The sequence below is a fragment of the Capsella rubella genome, unplaced genomic scaffold (assembly GCF_000375325.1).
Source record: "Capsella rubella cultivar Monte Gargano unplaced genomic scaffold, Caprub1_0 scaffold_4, whole genome shotgun sequence".
NCBI lineage: Eukaryota > Viridiplantae > Streptophyta > Magnoliopsida > Brassicales > Brassicaceae > Capsella > Capsella rubella.
Window position 1 is genome coordinate 1869991 of NW_006238920.1, and position 16121 is coordinate 1886111.

At 36.4% G+C, this 16121-nt stretch overlaps 5 protein-coding genes across 8 annotated transcripts; 2 read left to right on the forward strand and 3 right to left on the reverse strand.

The window, feature by feature from the left end:
- Positions 1–1001: 1001 nt before the first annotated feature.
- Positions 1002–1904, forward strand: LOC17889545 (B3 domain-containing protein At2g24670). Its single transcript, XM_006295702.1, has one exon. It carries the CDS (start codon positions 1002–1004, stop codon positions 1902–1904), a length of 903 nt encoding a protein of 300 aa, XP_006295764.1.
- A 100-nt stretch (positions 1905–2004) lies between these two features.
- On the reverse strand, positions 2005–5100 carry LOC111830912 (B3 domain-containing protein REM12-like). Its single transcript, XM_023783645.1, has 7 exons — positions 4860–5100; positions 4614–4658; positions 4391–4509; positions 3606–4013; positions 3075–3512; positions 2542–2979; positions 2005–2447 (listed from the first exon to the last, which is right to left on the reverse strand). Exons 1-7 carry the CDS (start codon positions 4948–4950, stop codon positions 2208–2210), a joined length of 1779 nt encoding a protein of 592 aa, XP_023639413.1. The 5' UTR covers positions 4951–5100; the 3' UTR covers positions 2005–2207.
- A 191-nt stretch (positions 5101–5291) lies between these two features.
- Positions 5292–8860, reverse strand: LOC111830911 (B3 domain-containing protein REM12-like). 2 transcript variants are annotated; one of them, XM_023783643.1, is made up of 8 exons: positions 8609–8860; positions 8358–8432; positions 8105–8223; positions 7319–7726; positions 6797–7225; positions 6276–6713; positions 5744–6181; positions 5292–5648 (listed from the first exon to the last, which is right to left on the reverse strand). In XM_023783643.1, the coding sequence occupies exons 1-8, from the start codon at positions 8694–8696 to the stop codon at positions 5400–5402; spliced, it is 2244 nt and encodes a 747-aa protein (XP_023639411.1). In that variant the 5' UTR covers positions 8697–8860; the 3' UTR covers positions 5292–5399. The 2 variants fall into 2 exon arrangements, with proteins under 2 accessions (XP_023639411.1, XP_023639412.1); XM_023783644.1 differs by having other exon boundaries at positions 8358–8426; positions 8609–8859.
- Positions 8861–9635: 775 nt separating this feature from the next.
- Positions 9636–11623, forward strand: LOC17889925 (RNA-binding protein NOB1). Its single transcript, XM_006296235.2, has 5 exons — positions 9636–9997; positions 10094–10898; positions 10977–11145; positions 11228–11338; positions 11406–11623. The coding sequence occupies exons 1-5, from the start codon at positions 9709–9711 to the stop codon at positions 11553–11555; spliced, it is 1524 nt and encodes a 507-aa protein (XP_006296297.1). The 5' UTR covers positions 9636–9708; the 3' UTR covers positions 11556–11623.
- A 56-nt stretch (positions 11624–11679) lies between these two features.
- Positions 11680–15704, reverse strand: LOC17890131 (B3 domain-containing protein REM-like 1). Of its 3 annotated transcripts, none has more exons than XM_023783641.1 (10): positions 15580–15704; positions 15265–15371; positions 14970–15116; positions 14388–14879; positions 13723–14302; positions 13526–13609; positions 13294–13397; positions 12639–12866; positions 12115–12555; positions 11680–12026 (listed from the first exon to the last, which is right to left on the reverse strand). In XM_023783641.1, exons 1-10 carry the CDS (start codon positions 15617–15619, stop codon positions 11784–11786), a joined length of 2466 nt encoding a protein of 821 aa, XP_023639409.1. In that variant the 5' UTR covers positions 15620–15704; the 3' UTR covers positions 11680–11783. The 3 variants fall into 3 exon arrangements, with proteins under 3 accessions (XP_023639409.1, XP_023639408.1, XP_023639410.1); XM_023783640.1 differs by having other exon boundaries at positions 13294–13400; XM_023783642.1 differs by having other exon boundaries at positions 13294–13400; positions 14970–15075; positions 15580–15669.
- Between the last annotated feature and the right edge of the window lie 417 nt (positions 15705–16121).

Genomic DNA, 16121 nt, shown 5'->3' on the forward strand with positions numbered 1-16121 from the left:
ATATATATATTTATTTATTTATTTATTTACATCCAATAATATATCTTTTCTATATGCAAAACGACTAAATTCTAAATCCAAAACTCCAGTTACTAAATTGATCCTCTCAAAACTATACCATAAATGTACAACAGAAAATCTAAACCTTAAAAAAAACTAAAACTTAATTGAACATATTTTTATTATGTAAAAAAGAGTAAAAAATGAAAATAGCAATAAAAATGGTATTTTTACCAAAAGGTATCAAATATAGGGCATTAGTCAAAATTTCTCATAATAAAGCCAAAAAAATGCATTTGCTAAATAATTTCCAAAATAATAAGTAAAAAAAAAAATTCGTCGTAAATATGCTTTTTATATTACTGCTCCCCAAATAATATGGCTCCCAAATTCTAATCAATCAAGTAAATTCTAATCAATCCCTTCTATTTACTTTGTAAGAAACAGCAAATATACACTTAATAACTTTGAAAACAACTTCAAATACTGATATAAATATAAATTAATTATAAATATATGCAATTTTAAATCAAATTATTATGGTGTCGTTTAGAAATTAATTAAATTAAGTAATTTTGGTGTAGTTTATAAATGATATATTCAAAGTCATTATTGTCTAAGTATGGTTTAAAAATTATAAATTAAGTTAATGAATTTTAAAACAACTCCAAATACTATTATAAATTATAAATATGTATATGCTTCCAACAATAAAAAAAAATGTTCTATCTAATAATATTTTTAAAAAGAACAAGATAACTTTGAAACATCTCCAAATACTATTACAAATTATAAATATGTGCTCCCAAAAATAATAAAATTGTTTTATTTATATTTTTTTTTAAACAAGATAACTTTGAAAAAGAACTCCAAATACTATTAGAAGAAGGACGACGACGAGTAATCTCTCAATCTCCCTATTATATATACACATAATTCATCTCTCTCTATTACAACAAGCCAAAAGTTAATTATGACGATCAAAGAAGAGCTGCCTCAAGATGTTGAGTGTGCGGAAACATTACTGCTTATGCTTAAACTCAAAACCAACACTTAGAGAGTATAGGAGACTTCAGTTATCTATACGTAAAGATGCTGAGAAGAGAGACTCTCTTCGGAGAAACAAAAGCTCGACGACGATTACTACTCGTTCTTCTACCGTCGTAGAGTACTACTCTATGCTCGAAGACGAAGACCTTGAAGACCATAATCTCGCTCCTCCCATGGAACGAGAATCTAAGAAGACAAAACAAAGTAAGAAAGATGCTATGAAGAGGACGTCTCTTCCATACATTAGCTCGGCGATTACTACTCGTATTACTACCATCATGGAGTCTTTGCTTAAAGAAGAAGACCTTAAAGAGTATAATCTCCCTCCTTGCATGGAAAAACAAACTAAAAAGGAAACAGGCAATAAGAAAGATGCTACTTTAAAGATAAGAGAGACAACGCCAGAGTGGCTGAGAATGTTGATGAGAGAAAAGAAAGATGGAGATGAGGAAGACGATTCGAAGAAGATCATAGTTAAAGAACTGACGGAAACTGATGTCAATGATAACAACAATCGTCTCTCGATACCTATCACGGACGTTGTGGAGTTGGATTTCTTGAGACCCGCTGAAGAACTTATCCTTGAAGAAGATCTCAAGAGGTTCCGCAATAAAATAGGAGTGAACTCGATACTCTTGGTGGTATCTTTTGATCGCAAGGAGATCAAAGAATACAAAATGAGTCTGAAGTTATGGCCTATGACAGGCCGTTTTTTATATAATCTGATTACTCGTTGGAAACAAGTAGTTAGAGATTGCCGTCTAAGGAGAGAACATAAGGTCAGCCTATGGTCTTTTCACTCCAAAGATCAACTCTGTTTCGTTCTCGTTCCTTTCCCTGCCAAGTACGATTAGCCAAACGAGAAACCTAATGATGACTTGCCGGACAAGGAAGCTTTGGTTATTGTTTTGGTTTTTTTTTTATCATCGGTTGATTCTTAGGATTTTTGATTTTTTTAATGTGGGTGCTTTGTTCTGATTTTTGGTTATTATCAGGTTATTTAATGTGGGTATGTTATGGATTTTTTTTTGGTGTTTATTATTAGGTATGTTAACGTTTCACACTCTAATAACATACACAAGTGTTTTAGTAAACGAGAAAATCACATTAGCATTATGATTTTCATAATTAAACCAAGGAAGCTAAGCTTGTTAACTTTACTTGGAACTGAACTTAAACGCAGGAGTTGTGTCTTGTTCATAAACACATTCCAAAGTGAATAAGTCCCCTGTCTTAACGCCATTAGCCTCACAAAAGCCTTTCCAACCAGATCCCAGAGCCACAACTCCATCTTTTGACAGTAGATACGCAAAGCACTTCATTCTGCGTTGACCCAAGATAGTTATCTTCCCTAGCTTGTTGATGCCACTAGCCTTCATGAATTGACTTGGAAGAATCTGCAAAAGATTTGAATAAACACAGTTCATTACTAATTAGAATCAAGACATACACGAAGCAACGTTTGATGCAAGAGTTATCTGATGAACCTACTAGTTTACAGTCTCTAACATCTTCTGGTGTGAGTGTTAATGTCACAGATTGATTTTGGATTGCTGAAGACAAGTCTCTCCTCTCCTCTCTGGTGCTAGTGGCTTTACTGTTCTTGTAACCTCTGATAATTTCTGCAGATATCGACTCTTTCTCGCTATTTTTGGAACACTCTCCTTGCTGGCTTCTACCACTTGTGGACTCTGTACTGCACAAACTTAGCATAGGAGTTCCATTCTCCAAAATTGCCTCCAACGTGAAAGATTCACCGCTCTTCAAACCATTTGATATAGCAAACTCTTTCCAGCCATTTCCAAGACACATCATTCCTGTTTTTTCCCTTCGAATAATTGCCTCCAACTTTGTACCATCGTTGCCAACTAGAGTTATTATCCCGGGTTCGTCCAAGCCATTTTCTCTTGTGAATGACAATGGGAGATACTGGAACACAATTAAGTGGATAACATACTTAATATGAGTACAAGTGATCAATCTAACGTCTACCCTCTGAAACAAGAGTTGATTGATGAACTCACCCGTCTACTTTTAATGAGGTTGTCATGAGTAAGCGTTAATGTCACGAATGGGTGCAGGCTCGCTGGAAATGAGTTTCTCCTCACGTCTCTGTTGTTCTTGGCTTTGCTGCTCTCTTTGCCACTGCTATGTTCTGAAAAAATCGACTCTTTCTCGCTACCTTTTGAACACTCTTCTTTCTGCATTCTATCACGTGTGGCCTCTGTACTGGACAACCTGAGCAGACGAGTACCGTTCTCCAAAATTGCCTCCAACGTGAATGATTCGCCGCTCTTTAAGCCGTTTGCAATAGCGAAGTTTTTCCAACTTCTTCGGAGACACATTATTCCTGTTTTTTCCCTTCGAATACTTCCCTCCCACCTTGCACCATCTTTGCCAACTAGAGTTATTATCCCAGATTCGTCCAAGCCATTTTCTCTTGTGAATGACAATGGAAGATACTGAAACATAATTGAATGAATAACATACTTAATAAGAATGCAAGATATCAAACTAACGCACCCTCTGAAACAAGGGTTGATTGATGAACTCACCCGTCTGCTTTTAGTGAGGTTGTCATCAGTAAGTATTAATGTCACAAACCGGTTTTGGCTTGGTGAAGTTGAAACTCTAAATCTCATACGCTTCTTCTTCATCTTCAGCTCCATACAATTTTCTTTGTCTTTCTTGTCTCTGTGTATTCCCTTGTTGATAGATTCAGTGGAGCAGAAACTGAGCTCCCGAACTTCCCTGTTCCCAACTAGTTTGAAAACAAAGACACCTCCTGCTTTTTTACTGTTTTCATCGCAGAAACTTCTCCAACCTCGGCTAATGTAGAAAGTATCAGATGATTTGTTGAAACTCAGGTCCATTGCCCATGATCTTTCCCTATCATCTGTTACAACAATCTTATTGCAATTTCTCTGAAGACCAACTGAGCTTGTTAAATCATGTGGAAGATACTGCAACAAAAGGGTTCAGACAATTTTCAGCACAAACCTTTGTTTTAGTCTCATCACTAACCATCTCAACAACAGTATAGCAAATGTGATAGAACACTTTCTTCAGTCTCCTGATTCTACTAGGTACACAAAATAAGTAGCAAGCATATACAGGCCAAATCAAACCAGACTAAGCAGAATCTAAGTAACCAAACTAAAGTTCAGAATAAATTTGAGAAACCCACATTGAAGTTAACGTTTGAACCAAAGTGCCAAACTTTAGAAACATCTCTTCACTGACTAAAAGCACAGTATGCATTAAACTGTTAGCATCGTTTGGTTTACTAAGTGACTTAACCCACATTATGCAAACAAAAAAAAAGCTAGAATATAAGCACCAGAGCATCTTTCTGTAGATTTGAAGCTGTGACAAGGGCAACAAAACAAGAGTGGTCTGACGATGAATCAGCTTCAGTTTCCAAATTGGTCTTCTTCATTTTCTTCTTTCTCACATGTTCTGCATCAGTGAAAAAACCAAACTTGTAAAACTGTTCTTGAAACAGCCTCAACAAACCAAGTAATCTTGGTCATTACAACAAGATAAAGCAGAATTAGAATTACCTTCTTCTGTTCTTAGTCGCCGATGCTTCTTCCTCGAAATGTTACCTGCGTTAAAACATCTAGGACTAAGACAGAGATACACACAAGACAAAATCTTTCATCAACAGTGCTAAATTTCACTCATTAGTCATTACTCAAAACCCGAATCAGACAAAGAACTTAAATTGCTTTCATCACAGTTTCCTCTCACATAAAAACTTCATTTTTGCAGTTTATATCGTCAAAACAGAACAGAATCAAACTCACCGGTCTTGCCCTGATCATTGTCACTGCTTGGAGTCGCTAAGCCTCGATTCTCACAGCAGCCAGGTCCTAAATCCGACAACTTTAACACCATCTCTCAAAACCCACTTTACACGGTCTGTCTTCTACTCCCCGTTCCTTTCTTCTGGAAGCTTCGACAAGGAATGCAAAAACCCTAGAAATTGCTGTCTCAGGTGAAAAGACTCTTCTTTTTTTCAGGGCAGACGCAACTTTGTTTGTTCCTCCTCCCTCTTCTTCAGGGATCGAGTTTTAATGTTAGCATATACAATTGTTGAGTTAAAAATTCGAAAACTCGGCGCGTATCCTTAGTTTAACTATTCATTTAAGTGTTAAATGTTAAAATACAGATGAGTTTGTTCGAACAAATTAACTAAAGATTGTGATTGAAAAATCTCATTCTCAGTATCAAAGATATGAGATTCCAAATCCAAACTTTTTATACTTAGCAAACAAAAAGGCTTCTAGTTTTAAAGGAAGGCTTGTGCAATTTACATCTTTGAATAAAACTTTATATGTCTCTCTTTACCCTACGAATTTGGAAGAGAACTTAAGCACAAGAGATGTGTCTTGTTCATCAATATATTCCAAAGTGAATGAATCTCCTATCTTAACGCCATTAGCCTCACAAAAGCCCTTCCAACCAGATCCCAGAGCTACCACTCCATCTTTTGACAGTAGATATGCAAAGCACTTCATTTTGTGTTGACCCAAGATAGTTATCTTCCCTAGCTTGTTGATCCCACTAGCCTTCATGAATTGACTTGGAAGAATCTGCAAAAGATGTGATCAAACATATCTCGTTTACTAATTAGAATCAAGAAAGAAGCTAACCAACCTTTGAAACAATAGTTATCTGATGCACTTACTAGTTTACAGTCTCTAACATCTTCTGGTGTGAGTGTTAATGTCACAAATCGATTTTGGATTGATGAAGATGAGTCTCTCCTCTCGTCACTGTCGTTAGTGGCATTCCTGTTCTTGTTTCCTCTGCTAGGTTCTGCAGAAGTCGACCCTTTCTCGCTATCTTTGCAGAACTCTCTTTGCTGGCTTCCATCACTTGTGGACTGTGTACTGAACAAACTGAGCATAGGAGTTCCGTTCTCCAAAAATGCCTCCAACGTGAACGAGTCACCGCTCTTCAAACCGTTTGATAAAGCGAACTTTTTCCAGCCCTTTCCGAGCCACATTTTTTCTTTTTTTTCCTTCAGAAGACTTGCCTCCCACTTTGTACCATCTTTGCCAACCAGAGTTATAATTCCAGGTTTGTCCAAGCCAATTTTTCTTGTGAATGACATTGGAAGATACTGAAACATCATTGAATGGATAACACAGTTGATAAAAGTGCAATAGATATAACTTAATATACGTTCTGAAACAAGAATTGATTGATGAACTCACCTGTCTACATTTTTTGAGGTTGGTATGTGTAAATGTTAAAGTCACGAATCGTTTCTTGCCTGCAGGAAATGAGTTTCTCCACATGTCTCTGATCTTATTTGTTTTCATCATTTTGTCTCCACTACTAGGTGTTGAAGAAGTCAACTCTTTCTCGCTATCTTTTGAACACTCCCTTTGCTGGCTTTCATCACTTGTGGACTGTGTACTGAACAAACTGAGCATAAGAGTTCCGTTCTCCAAAATTGCCTCCAACGTAAACGAGTCACCGCTCTTCAAACCGTTTGATAAAGCGAACTTTTTCCAGCCCTTTCCCAGACACATTATTTCTCTCTTTTCCCTCAGCAGATTTGCCTCCCACTTTGTACCATCTTTGCCAACCAGATTTATAATTCCAGGTTTGTCCAAGCCAATTATTCTTGTGAATGACAATGGAAGATACTGAAACATAATTGAACAATTAACACAGTTAATAGATATAACTTATTGTACGTTCTGGAAAAAGAATTGATTGATGAACTCACATGTCTAAAGTTTTTAAGGCTGGTATGTTTAAGTGTTAAAGTCACAAATCGTTTCATGCCTGCAGGAACTGAGTCTCTCCTCACGGCTTTGATGTTATTCGCTTTCATCATTTTTTCTCCACCACTAGGTTTTGAAGAAATTAACTCTTTCTTGCTATCTTTTGAACACTCTCCTTGCTCACTTGTGGACCGTGTACTGAACAAACTGAGCATAGGAGTTTTGTTCTCCACAATTGCCTCTAATGTGAAAGATTCGCCAGTCTTTAAGCCATTTGCCTTAACAAAATCACTCCAGCCCTTTCCCAAAACCATTCTTCCTGAAGCTTCCCGTTGAAGATTTGCCACCCACTTCATACCAGCTGTGCCCAACAGAGTTATCATCCCAGGTCTTTCCAAGCCATTTTCTTTTGTGAATGGCAATGGAAGACCCTGACACATATTTGAATAGATAGCATACTTAATAAGAGTCTAAGAGATAAAACTAACTTACCCTCTAAAACAAAACTTGATCAATGTACTCACCCGTCTAGACTTTATGAGGTTGTCATGTGTAAGCGTTAATGTCACAAACCGGCTTTTGCTTGGTGAAGTTGAATTTCTACATCTCATAGGCTTCTCTTTTCTCTCCAGATGCATACAGTTTTCTTTGTTCTTCTTATTTCCTTGTGTTCCATCGTTGATAGATTCAGTAGAACAGAAACTGAGAATTGGAGTTTCCATGTTTCCAACTAGTTTGAAAACAAAGACGCCTCCTGCTTTTTTACCGTTTTCATCGCAGAAACTTCTCCAACCTTGGCTAATGTAGAAAGTATCAGATGAATTGTCGAAACTCAGGTCCATTTCCCATGATCTTTCCCTTCCATCTGTTACAATAATCTTACTGCAATTTCTCTGAAGACCAACTGAGCTTGTTAAATCTTGTGGAAGATACTGCAACACAAGGGGTCAGGTATTTTCAACAAAAACCTTTGTTTTAGTTTCATTACTAAAGCATCTTAACAAACGTATAGCAAATGTGATAGAACACAAAATACGCTTGCAGGCATATAGGCCAAATCACACCAAGCCAAATGCAATCAAATCAGACCAAGTAGAATCGAAATGAAATATGATTTTACTTCAATATATATGACAAAGTGAACCAAACTAAAAAATTTGAGAAACCCACATTGAAGTTAACGTTTGAGCCAAAGCGCCAAACTTTATAAACAGCAGTTTATTGATTAAAGCACAGTATGCAATAACTGTTGGCATCGTTTGGTTGACTGACTGACCAAACCACAGTATGCAAAAGAAAAGTATAAGCACCAGAGCATCTTTGTGTAGATTCGAATCTGTGACAAGGGCAACAAAACAAGAGTGGTCTGACGATGAATCAGCTTCAGTTTCCAAATTGTTCTTCTTCATTTTCTTCTTTCTCACATGTTCTGCATCAGTGAAAAAAAATCAAACTTTATAAACCCTCTAATACTTTTATTTCAAACTGTTCTTAAATCTTAACACAACCTTACAAAACCAAGTAATTTGTATAGATACACACAGACACAAAGATAGAACATACCCGTGTTGTTCTGTTCATCATCTCCTTCATCTGTCCTTAAACGCCGATGCTTCTTCCTCGAAATGTTACCTGTGACTAAGAGAGGTATTTGTAAGAAATACACACAAGACTAAACCTTTCTTCAACAATGCTAAATTTCACTCCTTTTCCATAACCCGGATCAGACAAATCCCTTAAATTGCTTTCCCAATCATAATAAAAACGTCAACTTTGCAGTTTATATCGTCGAAACAAAACAGAATCAAGCTCACCGGTCTTGTGTTGATCATTGTTGCTGCTTGGAGCCGGTAAGTCTCGATTCTCACAGGAGCCAGGTCCAAAATCTGACAAATTTAACATCCTCTCTCAAACCCACATTACATAGTGCGTCTTCTACTAGTCCCTGATACTTTCTTCTCGAAGCTTCGAAACCCAGAAGCAGAAACCCTAAAAAAGACTTATTTGGTCAGGCCAGAGGAACAAAGAGAAAAAATACCAACTTTGTTCAGCTTCTTCTTCTGAAGAGAAAAAAAGACTTATCTAGTACATAATTTTGACTATGAACAAATAAGTTATTATGTCCATTAACGACCATACCTATTAACATACATGTATTAATGGATTGTACATTGGATCAGAATAAATATATAGTGTAAAAGATACTAAATTTTTTTTTTCAAAAAATTGGAGAATAAAAATGAGTTTAGTTTTTCTTCTAAATTGATTTTAACATAATTTTTTATATTATATAGACCATTCAGTGTCCATATTGTTCTCGAGCGAAATTGGATTAAATTGTTAAAATTCACTTTATATATATTTAGGCTATGAATGTTTTATAATTTTTGCATTCCACAATTTCGTTAAATTCTAGTGAGAAAACAGAGCAATTATTAGATGTATCATCTTATGTTCTAGAAAAAAAGACATTAAAATGACCATTATATTCGTTTCTTCTATCATTTCTAACTATTTTTTCGTTGTGCTAAGTTGATTTTAGTTATGTTAACTTGATTTTGGGGTTTAATATGCTTTTGAATATATATTTTCTAAAATATTATTTTACAAGATTATACTTAATAATAAGAAAATATAATCATATAACCAAATAAACTCTTAATCATCTCAAATTTGTTTTTTATGTGAATAAACAACAATTTCTTTATAAATAAAAGTAAAAATTTGTAATCAAGTCAATAAAATACTACAAGCGTGTATGGCACGGGTCATAGCACTAGGTTTAAAGATAAGTGAACAATCAAAACGACGCTGTGTTTGAGTTGCCCAAGCTAGGTTAGTCTGTTTTCCTCTCTTCTTCTTCGTCTCTAGCTCTATCTCATCACTCAGTAACGAAACTCTAACGCGACCAATCATGTGGAGTTCCATAGTGAAGAAAGATCCTCCTTCAAAACCTCCGACCACGGCCGGAGCTCCGGCGGCGATTCTAGGTTTGGTCGGAAACTGCAAATCCACAAAAGGGATATCTATTGCGGTCGTTGACGCCAACGCCGTCATCGAAGGAAGCTTGAACAACTTCGTAGCCGAAAAATTCGTAACCGTCCCTGAAGTACTCCACGAGATCCGTGACCATGATTCTCGCCGTCGTCTCGACTTCATCACTATCGAAACCATGGAACCTTCTCTTGAATCTCTCAGTAAAGGTATATAGAAAACAGAACCATTTGGTTGTGTTTAAGACAAGAAGCATTTGTTGTGTTGTATCTCTGACATTGACTTTTTTTCTTTTTCTTTTGTAGTTGTGAATTTTTCTAATGCAACTGGTGACTTTGGTCTCTCTGATGTTGATCGCAAAGTGATTGCTTTGACATACACGCTCGAGGCTCAGTTTCATGGGACGAAACATCTCAGAGATGTTCCTCTGCCGATTCAAACTGTTAGGGTAAAGAGATCATTACCTGAGGAGTTACCTGGTTGGGGCTCCAATGTGGCTAACTTGGAGGAGTGGGAAGCACTAGAGAATGATACCGAGGAGAAACCAAACATGTCCTCCAAGATCCTCCCGCTTCAAGACCTTGACATAAATATAACTGAAGATCAAGCAGAGGATGAACAAGAAGGTGAGATTAAGAAAATAGAGGTGAAGCTTGCGGGTAAGATGGTAGTAGAAGGAATAGATGCGTCGCGGGGCGAATATGATGATGAAGATAGTTGTGACTGGAGACCTGCGGTTAGTAGCAGTACTCATAGAAAGTTCCTTAGGAGAAAAGCCAAGTGGGAACATTACAATGCCTTGGCTGAGCAAGAAGTTCAGAAAGATCAAGAAGCTGAAAAAACTGGTAACTTCACACAGGATACAACTACTGACCTAAGGTCGTCGGAGCAAGATTCATTCAAGAATCTCCAAGAAGGGCTTGAGGACACGAATGGTGAAGATGATGTTGAAGTTGAAGCTGAGGGAAACGAGCAGAGTTTGCCATTGAGAGCTTTACCTGAGTCCAGTGTAGCTTGTATAACAAGTGACTATGCAATGCAAAATGTTATTCTTCAAATGGGTTTGCGTTTGCTTGCACCTGGAGGAAAGCAAATTCGCCAACTAAAGAGGTAAGCCTTTTACCTTCCAAGTTACTTTAGCTGAGAAAGATGTCTTTACACTTTGATTACGTTTGGATATATTTTTAGGTGGATCTTGAGATGTCATGCTTGCTACACAGTAACTCATGAGCTTGGAAGAAACTTCTGTCCCAAGTGCGGTAATGCAGGCACTCTAATTAAGGTAGCGGTTACTATAGACGAGAATGGTACCACCATAGTTGCGGGTACACCACGTATTAAACTTCAAGGGACCAAAGTAAGTAGTAGCTAAACCAAAACCACATCTATATATATATGATCAGTTCATTATAAATGAGTCATTTATTATCTTTGTGAAGTTTTCGATACCAATGCCTAAAAGTGGAAGAGATGCAATCACTAAGAATCTGGTTTTACGGGAAGATCAACTGCCTCTTCATCCCAAGACCAAGAAGAAAGCAACCAAACCGGTTAGTATATACAAACTTGAATCGCAAGGAAAACATTTTGACTTGATTATATTGTGTTGGTTTACAGGGAGATGAGTATTTTGTATCAGACGATGTGTTCATGAACCATCACAGCAATAAAAAGGCACCATTGCAGCCTCCTGTGAGAGAAACTATGGCGATTTTAAGACAGAAACGGAACCCTAACGACAACCATTACTCTCGTTCTATGCACTGATTCTTTTTGTGTTTTGCCGACGATACAAGCATCTCCCTTTACTTTACGATGATGCCAAATGATTTTGTTTCTTTAACATTTTTTTTTTTTTATTGTTGACGAAGATGAAATACAATTCATTATATAGACAAATGTATATATATATGTAGAACCTGTCATGCGTGTGATACCTGGAGACAACATTTGAGAAACCTTGCTAAAGTACTAATTAACATATATTTGGTCTGCCTAGTTGGAGTAGAACTTAAATACATGGTTTGTATTATTTACTTTGGGAATGAATTCCAAAATAAAAGACTGTCCTAACATCACACCATTTGCTTCACAAAAACCTTTCCAACCATTTCCCACAACGACAGTTCCATCTCTTGACAGTAAATATGCAAACCACTTCATACCGCCTCGACCCAACAAAGTTATCTGTCCAGGCTTGTTGATGCCGTTAACTCTCATGAATTGACTTGGAAGATGCTGCGATATATTTGAACAGAAACATCTCATTACCAATTGAAATTCAAGAGATAACCTCTAAAGCAAAGAGGTGTTTTAATAAGCTTACCAAGTTACCATCTCTGACATCTTCATGTGTAAGTGTTAATGTAAGGAATCGGTTTTGGATATCTGAAGATGAATCTCGTTTTCTAGGACAATACGTTCTTTTCTTCAACTTCGGTGAGCTACTACTCTCTTCTCTGATGTTTTCTGCTTCCCTGGTCTTGTGTCCACTGCTAGCATCTGTGAAACAAGAGACACTGCTAGACTCTATATGGAGCAACTTGAGCATAGGAGATGCATCTTCCCAGATTGACTCTAACGTGATGGAATCGCCTGTCTTTAAGCCGTTTTCTTTAGCAATATCTTTCCAGCCTTTTCCCAAACTCAATCTTCCTCTTCTTTCCAGTAGAAGACTAACTAGCCACTTCACACCATCTTTACCTAACACAGTTATCTCTCCGGGCTTATTCATACCATTCTCCGTCATGAATTCCAGTGGAAGACGCTAGAAAAGATATGAACAAAGAATAAAATATGAGACCCTTTCGGTATGTGATGTAAAGAACAATAGTTTATTGATTAACTTACCAATCTACCTTGTCGGAGACTGTCAGGTGTGATTGTTAATGTAACATATCGGTTTTGGCTTGGTGAAATTGAAGCTATACATCTGAGATGATTCTTCTCTCTTTCGCATGAGCTGCTCACCTCTATGTTGTTTTCCTCTTTGCTGTTTTCATCTTTGTTGTTGTCATATTCACTGATCTTTCTGACGTTGCTAGGCTTTATGGGAAGAGACTCTTTCACTGCTAGGCTCTATGGAATGATAATATAACCAACGTGAAAGAACAATTTGGCTAGGTTCATGAATTAATATGAAAGAGTAATGAACCAAACAGAGCCAAACCAAATAAATCAAACAAAAAATCAAAAAGAAGGTTTTGCTTCAGCAAATAACCAAACTGAAGTAAACAGACAAAGCTCATAGAGTTAAACAAGATGTTACAATCAACGAAAACAAGATTCATGTTAATTTGATTTTAAACTTCAACAGAACTTGACTTAACTAAACAAACACTAAAATGTCCATCCCTATAGAAACAACAGTTCACTCAAGCCCATGTATTTTAATCATTTCCTTATGGGACCAAAATCTCTACCCCTAGAAAGAATAGTTCAATTAGAGAAGGTATGAGATTTCAGTTTATGCAGAAGTAAAATAAACTGAGATTTTTGAACACACCAGTGCATTTGCGTGTAGACTCGAAGTTGTGACAAAACGAGAGTGATCTGATGAATAATCTTCTTGTGTTTCTGGATTGTTCTTCTTCACTTTCTTACTCGGACCTTCTGTATCAGAAACACCCCACATGTTAAGACCTCAGATGCATTTATTTTGGTAATCACTTTGTCAAAATGTATTACCAAAGGAAGTAATTATGGACTACAATAAAACAGAAGAGAACTGAATATACCAAAATTGCCATGATCGTCACCATCATATGATGAAAAGCCTGCTTCTTGACTTAAGTGCGGATGCATTTTCATCGAAATGTTACCTGTGTCAGAAAAAGAAACCTCGGATTCAGGCTACGTTTAATCATATCAAATTTTAATTAAAACTTCTTTCCAGATTAACTCCAGTTTGCAGGATAAATATTATCAAACTTACCGATTCTGTCATGATCATTTTTGCTGCTTGGAGCCGTCACATCTCGAATACCAAAACAACTGTGTCCCAAATCTGAGATATGTAACATATTATCTCCTTCGTGTCTGAAAATGAAGGCCTCACGGGTTTGAGGATCATGAGCACCCAGGCTAATTGTATTACATGTAAAAGTTAATGCCATGAACTGGTTTTGGATTGTTGTAGTTGATTCTCTACATCTAGGAGGATACATTTTGCTCTCTTCTCTGTTGTTGTCTGCTTTTTTAGTCTTGTTTCCCCTGTTAGGTTCCATGGTCAGAGACTCTTTAGAAAATCCACTTTCCCTTCTACCATAGCTAGACTCTATACGAAGCAACTTGAGAATGGGAGTTGCGTTTTCCCATATTAACTCGAACGTGATGGAATCGTCCGTCTTTAAACCATTTGCTTTAGCAAATTCTTTCCAGCCTTTTCCCAAACTCATTCTTCCTCTTTTTTCTAGTAGAAGACTTGCTAGCCACTTTGCACCATCTTTACCTAAAAGAGTTATCTCCCCGGGCTTGTTCATGCTATTTTCCGTCATGAATTGCAGAGGTATACGCTACAAAATATATGAACAGAGAATGAATTTTTAAAAACACCTTCCTAAGGGATAAAATTGAACAAGAGTTAACTGTTGAACTTACCAGTCTACCATGTTTAAGACAGTCAGGTGTGATTTTTAATGTGAGAATGTGGTTCTGACTTGGTGAAGTTGAATCCATACATCTCATATGATGATTCTCTCTCTCCCATGAGCTGCTCTCATCTTTGGTGTTTTTGTCTTTGTTGATGTCATCTTTAATGATCTCTACTTTGCTACTAGGCTCTATGGGAAAAGACTCTTTCTCGCTTGCATCTAAACACTCTTCTCCTACTCTTGTCTCAGTGTTGTACACTTCAGGGCACAAACTTAGCACAGGAGTAGTATCTTCCCAATATAACCTGAGTGTAACAGATTCACCCGTCTTTAAGCCGTTTGCTTTAACGAAACTTTTCCATCCGTCTCCCAAAGTCATTCTTCCTCTGTTGCTTTCCGAGAGAAGATTCGCTAACCACTTTGAACCATCTTTACCCAACAAATATATCTTCCCAGGCTTGTTTATCCCGTTCTCCCTCGTGAATTGCATCGGAAGACGCTATAGATGATTTAAACTAATAGTCAAAAACCAATACAAAGTAGAATGAAAGAAACAAACATGTACAAGTGCTATAGATGATGACCTTACCAATCTACAATGTCTACCATCAACTGGTGCAAGTCTAAATGTTACAAACTGCTTCTCACTCGACGAATACGATGAAAAGATCTGTCGCGGACTCTTGCTACATTTCCTAGTAAGACCATTTGAGCTAGTCAAATCTTGTGGAAGATACTGCAAACACCAGTTTCCAAAGTATCATAATTAAAAAGCATATCAATTCAATGATAAAATAGCCAACATGAAAGAACACTTTGGTTTGAGTAGGAGAATAAACCAAATCAGAACACACCAAACAAAAATCAAAATAATACAAACGCACCAGTGCATCTGTGTGTTGACTTGAAGCAGTGACATGGGTAACAAGACAAGAGTAATCTGATTCTGTTTCATGATTGTTCTGCTTCACTTTCTTGTTTCTTTGAAACTCTGTATTATCAGTAACACCCAAAAATGTTAAACCTTGGAAGCTTTAATTTATCAAGATGAAGCTGTTCTTGAAACCAATCCCATCAAAGCTAGTTTAAAATCCCTAAAATTGCTCTAAAATTTGCAATTGTTCCTTACTTTACAGATTTAAATCGAATTATTCGGATTGGTCTCAAAGTTTAAGACAATTCGTAGAATTGATACTTACCGATGTTGTTGTCTTGATGATCTGCGACCTGAAACATCATATCTCCTTCTGGGTTGATTGGTGAGTCCAGAATTAGTGAATTTTGAGACGATGAACAGTCAAATCCTTAAGGAGAGTTGCAAATATTTTTTCTCCACCAAAAGGTTTTTTATTTTTATTTTTTTCTATTTATTTTAAGCAAATATTGATATAAAATAATTAAATATTGATAACGCTTTTAAAAAATAACTGAACTATTTATAGTTGGTTGTTATTAGAATGACACAATATTTATATAAAAAGTTTAAAAAACCTTAAACTTAAAATATGGCTAATGGCTTATACAAAAAATAATCAAATATAATGTTTATTTTAATTATATTTTATTATATTTAAAAATAAAAATATCAGAAAATCTAAATATAACTTTCTAATAATATATTGCACAACTAACATTTATTATGATACCATTTTCTACAAGTACCCTCTCTAGGTGTTCACTTTCAAAAATACTATTTTCAATGTACAAAGTGACTAAATTGCCCTCCTTTATTATAACCCAT

What these genes read in the sequence shown, in the direction of transcription:
- LOC17889545 (XM_006295702.1), top strand. Translation starts at nt 1,002, where the DNA reads ATGTTGAGTGTGCGGAAACATTACTGCTTATGCTTAAACTCAAAACCA.
- LOC17890131 (XM_023783640.1), bottom strand. Translation starts at nt 15,619, where the DNA reads ATGATGTTTCAGGTCGCAGATCATCAAGACAACAACATCG. An exon ending in GTCAACACACAGATGCACTG is followed by an intron (nt 15,117 to 15,264) that starts GTGCGTTTGTAT and finishes TGGTGTTTGCAG; the next exon opens with TATCTTCCACAAGATTTGAC. An exon ending in TGACGATCATGGCAATTTTG is followed by an intron (nt 13,401 to 13,525) that starts GTATATTCAGTT and finishes TTTCTGATACAG; the next exon opens with AAGGTCCGAGTAAGAAAGTG.
- LOC17889925 (XM_006296235.2), top strand. Translation starts at nt 9,709, where the DNA reads ATGTGGAGTTCCATAGTGAAGAAAGATCCTCCTTCAAAACCTCCGACC. An exon ending in TTAAACTTCAAGGGACCAAA is followed by an intron (nt 11,146 to 11,227) that starts GTAAGTAGTAGC and finishes ATCTTTGTGAAG; the next exon opens with TTTTCGATACCAATGCCTAA. An exon ending in AGAAGAAAGCAACCAAACCG is followed by an intron (nt 11,339 to 11,405) that starts GTTAGTATATAC and finishes GTTGGTTTACAG; the next exon opens with GGAGATGAGTATTTTGTATC.
- LOC111830911 (XM_023783643.1), bottom strand. Translation starts at nt 8,696, where the DNA reads ATGTTAAATTTGTCAGATTTTGGACCTGGCTCCTGTGAGAATCGAGAC. An exon ending in CAATGATCAACACAAGACCG is followed by an intron (nt 8,433 to 8,608) that starts GTGAGCTTGATT and finishes TACCTCTCTTAG; the next exon opens with TCACAGGTAACATTTCGAGG. An exon ending in ATGTTAGAGACTGTAAACTA is followed by an intron (nt 5,649 to 5,743) that starts GTAAGTGCATCA and finishes CATCTTTTGCAG; the next exon opens with ATTCTTCCAAGTCAATTCAT.
- LOC111830912 (XM_023783645.1), bottom strand. Translation starts at nt 4,950, where the DNA reads ATGGTGTTAAAGTTGTCGGATTTAGGACCTGGCTGCTGTGAGAATCGA. An exon ending in ACCTCATTAAAAGTAGACGG is followed by an intron (nt 2,980 to 3,074) that starts GTGAGTTCATCA and finishes ATTGTGTTCCAG; the next exon opens with TATCTCCCATTGTCATTCAC. An exon ending in ATGTTAGAGACTGTAAACTA is followed by an intron (nt 2,448 to 2,541) that starts GTAGGTTCATCA and finishes AATCTTTTGCAG; the next exon opens with ATTCTTCCAAGTCAATTCAT.